The sequence below is a fragment of the Pleurodeles waltl genome, chromosome 8 (assembly GCF_031143425.1).
Source record: "Pleurodeles waltl isolate 20211129_DDA chromosome 8, aPleWal1.hap1.20221129, whole genome shotgun sequence".
NCBI lineage: Eukaryota > Metazoa > Chordata > Amphibia > Caudata > Salamandridae > Pleurodeles > Pleurodeles waltl.
The window spans coordinates 113,776,457-113,788,634 of record NC_090447.1 but is presented as its reverse complement, the minus strand read 5'-3'; the positions used below and the strand labels follow the sequence as shown (position 1 = coordinate 113,788,634).

Sequence of the window (12,178 nt, the reverse complement as noted above, 5' to 3'; positions counted from 1 at the left end):
TAAAATAACAATCTCCTGTATGCATATTAAATAACAATGATTAAAAAAAGAATTGTAACAAGATAGTAATGGCATATATTATCTTGATTAGTTATGTCACAACAAACAAAAGAGAAAGTGTTTCAATAATACTATATATAAATGACTATGGTATTATGAGTATCTATAGTAATGTAGAAAAAGTTAGAGAAATAAAAAAGAAAAAAATAAATATTACACTGTAAGTCTTTGTAATACAATAATCAGGTTCTGCAAATGTCCTTTCTTTAAGTTTTCAAAGGTGATCTAGATTTGTCTCTCGGAGTAAACATCTTCTAACCTTTATGTTTGCCGCAATGGGACCACTTCCAAATCACAGTTTTCCATCCATCACGTTCGTCCAGATTTGCTGCTTGGTTCGTGCGTGGTTGGCAGGGAAGAATCTTTATATTCCATTGTTGGTTCAGTGCCGTCCAAGTCAGTCAAAAAAACTTCCAATTCGTGCCGGTCCAGTTATTACTTGTTTTTTCTTTGGTAAGTTACGAGCATTGTAGCTGGTTCCAACAAACCATATTTGATCTCTCTCTTTTTTAATCTAGGTTGTAAAGTGAAGATCTGCTTCCTCTTGAGATTGGTTAAAGCAGGGAAGTCTGCAGTAATGATAACTTGACTTTTGTCATATAGGTATGGTCTGCGTTTCTTTGCTTCTGTGATGACTGGTCGTGCCTGATGATGGCGTAAGCAGAAAGACAGTCTATGTCACGGCTGTCGAGTACGAGTATCCCTGAGCATACTCTATGAGCATGTTGGAATTCAAGTTAGGGTGGGAAAATGATTCCCATCAGTGTGGGAATCAAATTAGTGAGGAATTGAAAATCATCCTTCTCGGATTGTTATATCATACCAATAATTCCAATATTGTCTCTTCTGCTCCAAACTTCCAAATCAATCATTTTTTTAAGAAGATACCTAACACCCTGGCTATGTTCGGGGAGTTTATCAAGTCTCTATACAGTTCTGTGACACATTCCTCCATAAATTGCATGTGTGACTAGAATTGGTTGACCTACTTCCTTATACAGTACTGGTTAGGCTGGCCAAAAAAAATAAACAAGTGAGTTGATAAAGAGCTCCTTGAATTTGGCCCAGTCGGAGATGGCAGTTGAGAATCTGGGCACATTAAATGGTAATTCCCACTTCAAAATATCTGTATAAAATCCTGCTCACCAATCTCATAGACTAACAAAACAGGAAGAGAAGAACAAAAGAGATTCAGCCATTGACAAAACCTCTCTGTCTACATATCTTCTCTCCAATCCAATCTAGACATGACTTGAGTGATCCTATGCTGGCAGCTTTCTATTCAATGCCCAGAAGGGGCAAAAACCGAAATCACTGGCTCCTCCGTCTGAACAGATTAGGCGACTCCCAAATTGGCATGCTTCACAGGCAGATAACACAAAGAGAATAATGATTCTCACTGCCAATCAACAGCCATCCACCTAAGGAACCAATATGGCAGGTGCAGCCTGCCTCCCGCTCCATAATTCCAGCCGGGATTCAGAAAAATGCAGTCCGAGAGGCACAGAATCAGATCTAGCCTTGCCGTCTTCCCTGGAGGTTCAGCATCGGGTCCCCTGCCCTTCCCCCGGATATTATTCTCTCTGAATCATTGGCTGAGACCATCAAAGTCGTATTTTTGGAGAAGAAGCACACAACCTACAGTCATCTCAATCCCCTGTTCTCTATCTTTGAGTCATAATATGCCAAGTATATTTATGTTTTCTTTTTTGGTCACTTAAGACTGAATACAAAACAGGTAGCAAAATCATCACATTTTTTATCACAATCAAAGAACAATTAAACTCAATGCTTATTTGCTACAAATTGTCTGTGGCAGCTGAACAATAATAGAGAAAAACAACAGCCCAGCCTGGATCTCCAAATGCTCAAATGATTTCTCTTCCATTATCAATTAAGTCTTTTGAATTAGGAGACTTTTCCAGCAGCACATTCCCTCTTCCAAACTCAACAAGAAAATAAAATCTAAAAATTGAGACTAAGTATTAAGGAAAGCGTCCGGTCAGCACCATTGCTGTCTACTTGCCTAGTTGAATCAGAAGCTTTCCTTCTAAAATATTCTTAATAGCAACCAATAAATAAAAGTATAGTGCAAAACACAGAATTCGGTCATACTAAAAACACAATGTCGGAGTGGAGATGGTTTGTGTGTAAAAACAAAGGTGACACACATTTTGCCAACACAAAATAGAGGTTCTTGCACCTCCAGCATGCACTTATCCCCATCAGTTATGTTGAATATGTTTTCACTCAATTTTAAATTTACCTGCTGTCCCAAATATTTGAGTCCACCCAGATTTACTTCCCACTCAATCAGGATTCGATACACTTCGTTCTTTCCTCCCCAGATCCTCACCACAAAACTTGACACAGATGTATCTAGTCGGTCGGGCATAATCCCAAAATCTAGACTTCTCCATGTTGGATTCTGTTGATGAAAATGATAAATTATAAGGAATAAGGTTAATCAATAACATTCTCAAAATTAAACAACTTGAATCAAATAATAAGTACAAGAATTGTAGACAGATTGTTAAACACCAGAAAACTAAAATACTGAAATGGAATGCAATTAAATTAAATACATCTCCAGATTTAAACCAGGTTGGGCATCAACCTTTTTTGAGCGAGCATAATGGGATTCTACATAAAATAATATGCCAAGGTTGTCTTGACATGAAGGAAAGTGTGCATTTTTCAACTGAGCAATTCCATTCCTAACCAAGGGTAGAGACAACATTGCCGTAATAAGGGCTGCTCTATTTATATTTTGAAGAGAAAAAAAAACAAAGGCAAATACAGAGAACTCAGATTATACAGGCATGCCGGAAGAGCTGAGCTTCACACTCAATGGGGTATGGTTCTAACTCGTTATGATGTAGGCAAGGCATATACTAAAATTAGATAGAGGTGTAAACTGCCATTAAACCAGGAACAATCTTAAGAAGAATAAACTCCAATCAAGAAATAGGTCAAAGAACTTTCAGAATGCCAATCACTGTGGGCCTGTTCCACACGTGGACACTCCGTAATTGGGGTTGAGATCTCCACACACACAAGTATAGGGAGTGCAAAGTCATAAAACTCCATATGTAGTTTGTGAATATCTAAAAGTAGTAATCTTCCCAAATGTGTGAGTTTAACTGTGTGAATCAGGCCCAGAGCTTTTTATTTCCCCAGTTTACTTATACTAGAAAGAAACACAATCCATTGATGCATTTTACGAGTCAAATTATTTTAAGGTGGAACTTTAACTAAAGACCATTACAGACCAGAAAAATATAAATTCAATTAAATCCTGCATATCAGACAATTAACCGTTCAGAAAAAAAACATAGATGTTGATAATCTATATATGCGACATTTCCCAGTTAATACTTTGAGTACACCTATTTTTCTCTAAAGCAGAAAAAAAGCAGCAATAAAAAGAACAGAAAGGCTTAAAAGAATGCTGAACAATTTACTGTGGTAAAACGTTGTAAAAAAAGAAATAATAGAAAAATGATTTCAAGTGCAGTAGAGAACCATCCCACACAAATGCCCATGCATTCTCCCATGCCATCCCATCCATCCTTCAGCCAGGCGCAGCACCCAAAATCAAAGTACAAAAGGCAAAGGCAAAACTTCCTCGTGTTTACAAATATAGCTCAAAAAGGTCACCTGCAGGCACCATTACTGGATCAACACGTAGTTACTCTAAACTGGACTGTGTCCAAAATTAGTTGAGCTGAACTGTTCACCCAAACACCCAAAGACAGAAGAACTTGTTCACAAGGTGCTGGAGCCACTCTCACTTGTGGAAGGCATGCGATTCCCTGCTTGGATGGTGCTGTGTGCACCTTGATATGAGCTGCCATCAGAAAAAAAAGCCAGAAGGGACACCACATCCATAGTTTGTGTGCTTTAGTTAGAAGGCGTATTGACCTTGTGGTTCCTAGTTTGTACAGGGAGTGCAGAATTATTAGGCAAGTTGTATTTTTGAGGATTAATTTTATTATTGAACAACAACCATGTTCTCAATGAACCCAAAAAACTCATTAATATCAAAGCTGAATATTTTTGGAAGTAGTTTTTAGTTTTAGCTATGTTAGGGGGATATCTGTGTGTGCAGGTGACTATTACTGTGCATAATTATTAGGCAACTTAACAAAAAAAAAAATATATACCCATTTCAATTATTTATTATTACCAGTGAAACCAATATAACATCTCAACATTCACAAATATACATTTCTGACATTCAAAAACAAAACAAAAACAAATCAGTGACCAATATAGCCACCTTTCTTTGCAAGGACACTCAAAAGCCTGCCATCCATGGATTCTGTCAGTGTTTTGATCTGTTCACCATCAACATTGCGTGCAGCAGCAACCATAGCCTCCCAGACACTGTTCAGAGAGGTGTACTGTTTTCCCTCCTTGTAAATCTCACATTTGATGATGGACCACAGGTTCTCAATGGGGTTCAGATCAGGTGAACAAGGAGGCCATGTCATTAGATTTCCTTCTTTTATACCCTTTCTTGCCAGCCACGCTGTGGAGTACTTGGACGCGTGTGATGGAGCATTGTCCTGCATGAAAATCATGTTTTTCTTGAAGGATGCAGACTTCTTCCTGTACCACTGCTTGAAGAAGGTGTCTTCCAGGAACTGGCAGTAGGACTGGGAGTTGAGCTTGACTCCATCCTCAACCCGAAAAGGCCCCACAAGCTCATCGTTGATGATACCAGCCCAAACCAGTACTCCACCTCCACCTTGCTGGCGTCTGAGTCGGACTGGAGCTCTCTGCCCTTTACCAATCCAGCCACGGGCCCATCCATCTGGCCCATCAAGACTCACTCTCCTTTCATCAGTCCATAAAACCTTGGAAAAATCAGTCTTGAGATATTTATTGGCCCAGTCTTGACGTTTCAGCTTGTGTGTCTTGTTCAGTGGTGGTCGTCTTTCAGCCTCTCTTACCTTGGCCATGTCTCGGAGTATTGCACACCTTGTGCTTTTGGGCACTCCAGTGATGTTGCAGCTCTGAAATATGGCCAAACTGGTGGCAAGTGGCATCGTGGCAGCTGCACGCTTGACTTTTCTCAGTTCATGGGCAGTTATTTTGCACCTTGGTTTTTCCACACGCTTCTTGCGACCCTGTTGACTATTTTGAATGAAACGCTTGATTGTTCGATGATCACGCTTCAGAAGCTTTGCAATTTTAAGAGTGCTGCATCCCTCTGCAAGATATCTCACTATTTTTGACTTTTCGGAGCCTGTCAAGTCCTTCTTTTGACCCATTTTGCCAAAGGAAAGGAAGTTGCCTAATAATTATGCACACCCGATATAGGGTGTTGATGTCATTAGACCACACCCCTTCTCATTACAGAGATGCACATCACCTAATATGCTTAATTGGTAGTAGGCTTTCGAGCCTATACAGCTTGGAGTAAGACAACTTGCATAAAGAGGATGATGTGGTCAAAATACTCATTTGCCTAATAATTCTGCACTCCCTGTATATGTAATAAATTGCGCTGATGCAGCCTGTCACTACCTGTACTCAATGTTTCCTCCCTGCAAACATTTCAGAATAGTGAAAAAAGCCCACTTTACTCATTCAAGGATTCCTATTAACAACTGCTTAATACTTAACTATATAGAGAATCCCTCAACAGGAAGAATTTCACAGTTCTTGATAAATAAAATAAACTTGAAATCATGCTTAAACGTGTTTGTGAAGAAAGATGCCCTCAGAAATGAAAGCATGTTTTTAAAATGTTGTTTTAAAAAGAAGAGATATTGGATACATTTTTACAAATATATATGTACGTGCAGAAATTCCGGAAATAACAGGATGTGAACAACAGGGAAAAATCAACAGCTGACATCAGTGTGGACAGTGTGTCCTGAATTCCTTTGTACTTAGCGATAAAGGGGAAGTACACTTAGAGGTGGGAGGCAAGGTAGTAACGCAGCACCCCATTCAAAGTACGTCTTGTTATTGCAAAAATCAGCAATTCTGCAACAACTCTGAAACCTAACTAGACCAAGTAAAAAGGCATATCTGCCAGTCCACCTACCACACTGAGTTGGGAGCTTCACAGCAATTTGTTTAGCGCCTCACACCTTTGCCCATCCAAAAAAATGCAACCATATGAAGGATGAAAGATGCTCCGAACGGTCAACCTTTGGAATGCTGAATGGCTCCAAGACATAGGGCAGTGATCAGCCAGCCCCTAGTTGAACATTACCAACCTTAAACATTTCTGAAACCTAGAGATCCAGAAGAATCTAGGATTGTTTGGTTTATGTGGATCCCAAATCTTTTTCTAACCCAAAATCCGCTGGAAAAAAAAACAACTTTGGAATAAAAAAAAATAAAAAAAAGTCTTCACATTTTTGTAACACTGTTCAGCTGGGCTAACTTGAAGACGCTAAAATTATCCAATGCTTGAAGTCTATTTTCCTACTCCTCCATCTCAATATTCAACACACTATTGGGCAAGCCCTCCAGTTTCTTTCTTACATCCCTCAACACAGCCTCAATTATGCTTCTCATACAAAAGGTCAGAGTGCACAGTATTAACCGCGCAAAGAGGTGTTCTAGAACCGTGCATCATCAGGACGCTAAATGGATGAGGCTTTTCAGGCACTCTGACGCTCTCCTCTTAGTGTAACTTTTGTAAATGATCGCCTGATACTAGAGTCACTTTGTTTTCAGCAAAAGACACTCCCGCACGGCTGACAGGGCAGGTGAAATGGTAAAGGCCCAAGTTATGAGCCTTCGTGGGGGACACGGAAAGAGGGACAATAAGTAGCTTGTAGCAGGCTCCAAGAACCAATGATGTTAGGGCGAGGTGAAGCTTGTCACCCTGTGCAGGCTCACTCTTCCACAGAAGCATTGCACTGGCTAGATAAAGAGTCTCCTTGTGCGCCTCTCACTCCCCCACAACACTTAACTGAGAAAGTTCACAATTTTGGGAATACGTGACCCAGCAGGGAAATGGGGGCTTTATCAGGTGCTCCAGAGAATCCAGACTGTCCTAACCGCAACTGGAGCATATTAAAAGCAACCTGAACCAAGAGAGTGAAACTTATTTTAGTTCTTTGGACAAACGTTGAACAGAATCTCTGACGCGAGGGGCCATATTCTTTTCTAGCGCAATCTGTTTTTGTTCAGGAGCAAAAGGAAGAATATTTAAAGATACAGGTTCATCAGAGTTTTCAGGAGCAGAGGGAGCTCTGTCTGACTATTAAGGAGGAGAAAGCAGAGAAAATACTCCAGTTTGATACATAATTATCAGAACACAAACTACATAAATTGCACACTGATATCTCACACAGAGAAACATGTTCTCACATAGCAGGCATATAGTACAGAGGAAGGATTTGCTTTGAGTGACCAGAAAGCAAGATACCTATCACATTCACATAATGCATATCTGCTCTGAGGCATGTCCATCACCAGCAATGTGCAGCGGAACACTTCGCCATCACTAAACGAACAGGTATGGAAAAACTGTAGACATCTGTCACACATTACTGGACAGTGCTGGAGGACCTTAATATGGTCTATTCACTGCAGGCCCCAAAACACCTACACAACCCGACTGCAACGTTACATCAGAGAGACACTCAGATATGAGATATTAAAACATGCCCATCCCTACCGTTCTCTCCACTTCTCTCTCCCCCAACCATGCAGTTCAGGACCAGTCTCAGACTGGACAGCCCAGTGGAGTAACCAGCTTCACCGTATGAAATATCATAAAGTGACCTGCAGAGCTGTTCAAAGCTAACAGCATACTGAGAATCATAACACTGCACATCTCTCTTACACTTCATCATCCAACACACTGCTATATGCTGCGTGCCATAACACAACAACCGCACCACACTGGTCATCACACACAACATAGAAACACTTTCCACATAGGATCAAAACAAAAACATCCTTCTAACCACACACCGTACATGTTGTAGCATGCTACTCATGTAGGCAACAGCTTCTGTACCTCACATAGGGGTAAGCAAGCATTATAAGTGTTGCAATACAAGGGTTTTTGAGGTACCAAGTCAGCAGCCTCATTTGCTCATCTAGCAAACTATGCCAATCATCGATTTTTATCTAAGAGTTGGCTTTCGTATCCAAAAAAGAAAGGTCCAGTGGAATTTCTGCCAGCTAACGTCTGACTTCTACGCTGAAAATGTCTTTCAAAACACAGAACAAGGAACAATAGTCAATTCAAAATAAAGGACATCATGAATTGGTTACTCAACATATTCAGATGGGCCAACCTTTCCATTGATATCTTTTGAGCAGTTATTTTCCTTTTCAGGGCCTTCAGATGTACTCCCCCAGTCATCAGTAATTTAGAGTCCTGATGATGATCCCAGAAGTAAACTGTGATTGAACAGTCGTTGACTAACCGAGCTGCAGACTTGTATGTATGTACGTATCATTTATGAAACGGCACCAAGCACGTGGTTACACACTGGCACTCACTGTGCCATTTAATTTGCTTTGACTATTTGGTTATAATTGTCATTTGACTTCACAGAATCCCCTCATACTGTTGGGACTAGGGGCCACTGTTCCTTGTTCTATTGTTTGCCCCTGGTCCCCATTAATGGGTTTCCCTTGTGTTGGATAACTTTCAAAACACAGAAGCAGGAGCTTCATGACTAACTGCTGAACCACTCAGGCGGTGAAAAATAATCAAACACTTACCCACATTCAAGGCTTCCAAGTGAAACCACTAAATGGTGAAAGGGCTCTTAACATGATTAGGTTATAAATGAAAGTCATCAGCATGATCACAGGGAATATTCCAAACAACATAGGACTAAAAAAAAAAAAAATGTGAACAACGTTTCACTAAACAGTGGCTGATTGTCCACTCTTAACTTCAGTATCAAGCACAAATGGTTTAGGTGCCGAAGAATAGATTCAAATCTGAATGAACTTCTACAGAAATGGAAATTCCAACTCCTCTCCCTGTACCACCTCAAACAGGAACTGGATGAACAATTTAGCAACGATGGCAAAAAAAGGTGGTTTACAGACTGTTAGACCAGCAACAAATCCTAGATCAGATCTGGGGCCCATTTTAACGCTCTGTAACTGGATAATCCAGGAACTTTAGATATATTTTTTGTAATGGTTGATGCTCTACCCGTTTCTATACTTTGCTTCTACCCAGCTGTATTGAATTGAGACTTTAATGTCTCACTGACTTAGTTGTACTAACATTTTATGTTCCCTTTTAACACAAGGCCTTGTCAAATTCAGGAATCTGCTGCTGCTGCCCCCCTACATTACATCCTTCAGGTATCTGAAGTAGCTGGGCATGGTATTTTTAAGCTGTAATAAGGGTGAATCCCCTTAATTCAGTCAACTGTAGCTGCACTTTTTCACATTTGTTTTACTGTTTATACGTACTACAGTTTGACTATTATTGAACATTTTAAAACTGCTTTGTAAATGGTCATTATGTTTGAGTGCATTTGACAGTATAAAAAATGTCTAATAGACAGCCATCAACTCGGTTTGGAAAAAAACAATCCTTTTTAAAAGAACCCTTCATTTCTTTAAGGACTTCTGACTGCTCCAAACAATAGGTTTTTATTCAAAAGCCATCACAGGCAGGATGGTTTGCAGACTCTTGCAAGCCGCCACCCCCAAGAACCACTCTGCTTCCTTACTGTGCCATCTGGCCTATTGGTGGATAGGTTGGCTCACAAAACAGTGGCAAATTGCAATCACTTTTTGGAACTAGAAATGTAGGACATCTAGCCTAAGGTTCATAATGAAATCCTTGTGGAGTAGTCTTTGAGCAAATAGTCATGTTAACAATGTTGCGGGGGCGGGGGGCTGCAGCCAAGATGTGCGCAATGCAAGGGAGCTCACATAAATAACCCCCGATATCCGTGACAATCCTACTACATCTGACCAGAAGGTGCCCCCCACCCCCAAGGCAGACTGAAGGCTTATGACACCTCGAAAGTTAAGGATCTGCAACGGGAGCGACTGGGACCGGTGCATTGCCTGCAAAGAGGTCTCGGGCAGCGAAGGCCAAAAAGGGGGAGAGACGCACAAGAAGCCGGCGAAGGCGATTCGGAGATTGGAAGCGGGCCCCCCAGCGGTGAGTGGAATGAGGCACCGGGCAAACCAAGTGAGGCTAGGCCAGTTGGGGCTGGTGGCGACCGCCCAAGGTCGCAGCAGTGAGAAAGACTGGCAGCGGAGAAGCGGCTTGGCCTGTGACGGGCAGCGGCTGAGGAGGTGGGGCCTGGGAGCGAAGCACTTGGCCCGAAGGACACCCAGGAGGACCAACAACAAGGTGGCGGCCAGTGAGGTGAGCGGGGAGGTCCCAAGGTGGCAGAAAGAGTGACTGCAGGCCTGCTGGCGGGAAAACTACTATACATATTTCTCGGCACAACAGCTTTTCACAAATAGATTACATCTTTACACTGCACTCCCACGCAGGACAGTTCCACAGGGCTACTCATCTCGCGAGGGTCGTCCAGTGATGGTGGCGCTCAGCAGCCCAAATAGGGACTGGAGGCTACCCCCAAGGTTGGACTCGTGGCACTTTAAAGAGCCTGCCTCCAGTGACAAGATAAGGTACAAGACCACTCCGTACTTCCAGGACAATGATGGGTCGGTAACCTTGCCAACTACCCTCTGGGAGGCGTGTTGCAGGGAGGTTGGCAAAGCCCTGAAGAGTGTCATCGGCTCAGGCTTCGCCAGCAGGAGCTGAGGGATCTGGTGGATAATAAGGCAAGAGCATATGCACTTGCCACCCAGTGCCATTTGCACAACATGGGGGATAAGGCCAACAACTTAATAGCATGGCTTGCAGGGAGAGACAGCGGGAAAGATTGGGTGGTGACAATCCGAGACACGGCAGTGGAGACATACACTAACAGTGAGGACACAGCCGAAACGTTTGCAGAGTACTATGAGAGGCTGTATGAGTCCAGGGCTACATTTTCAGATGAGGACTGCGCAGACTTCCTGAGAGATTTCTCCCTACAGGTCCTCTCGAGTGAGGACCGAGGAGAGTTGGAGGAGGACCTATCAGAGGAAGAAATCGGGCAAGCTATTCGGGAGTTACAGTATAGGAAGGAGGCCAGGCCAAATGGCATACCAGTCGAGCTATACAAATGCGTAGCCATAGACGTCGCAAAATACATGTTGAAGATGTTCCAGGCAGCTAGGACAGAGGGGATCCTTCCTATGGACCAGAGAATTGCCACTATAATAGTAATTCTGAAGAAGGGGAAATACCCAGAGACCTGCAGTTCGTACTAGCCCATATTGCTGCTGAATGCGAATGTTAACATTCTGGCGAAGGTCCTAGCCAATAGACAGAAAAAGGAAATCACAACAGTGATTCATCCGGACCAAGCAGGGTTTATGCCCCAGGGGGGCACTAGTCTTAATCTGAGACACCTCTACGGGATCTTACACATGACGAAGTCCCCCGGCCATGAGGACGCAGTAGTGCTCTCGCTTGATACCAGGATAGCATTCAACAGTATAGAGTGGCCGTATCTATTTGCGTCCCTGGCTGGACTGGAATTTGACCCCAAGTTCTGCGAATGGATACAACTCCTGTACCAGATCCCCCTGGCGCGAGTGAGAGTGAACGGGGCACTTTCCCGTCCATGTGCTCTACACAGGGAACAGGACAGGGGTGCCCCTTGTCCCCCATGATTTTTGTATTGGCACTGGAGCCCCTAGCCCCCTGGATATGGCAGGACCCTTTGGTGCAAGGGAAAGTGGGGATGGGAGGAACGAATCTCCCTATATGCCAACGATATCCTGCTGTAAGCTACACAACCTGGCACCACAGTGGATAGGCTACTCCACATCTTTCAAAACTTTGGTAGCTATTCTGGCTTTCAGATTAACTGGAACAAGTCCTTGGTCTACCCTCTGATGGGGGGCACCCATACATTCCCCCTGCTGTGTAATTCCCCGGTGGCGGCAGAGGGGTTCAAATATCTATGAATGTATGTAACACGCAATGTGAACAGATTTATGGAAGAGAACTTGCGGCGCCTTAAGGCTGATGTCTCCCACTGGAGAATTCCTGGTGTCCCTGATGGGGCGTGCTGTGCTCTTCGAGATG

General features: G+C 42.7%; 1 protein-coding gene across 1 annotated transcript in view; it reads right to left on the bottom strand.

The window, feature by feature from the left end:
* UVRAG (UV radiation resistance associated) overlaps positions 1-12,178 on the bottom strand; it is a 312,834-nt gene that overhangs the window by 217,782 nt on the left and 82,874 nt on the right. Inside the window, exon 4 of the mRNA XM_069203880.1 lies at positions 2,327-2,488. Within this exon, the coding sequence (XP_069059981.1) occupies positions 2,327-2,488 (162 nt within the window). The remainder of the gene's footprint in view (positions 1-2,326; positions 2,489-12,178) is intronic.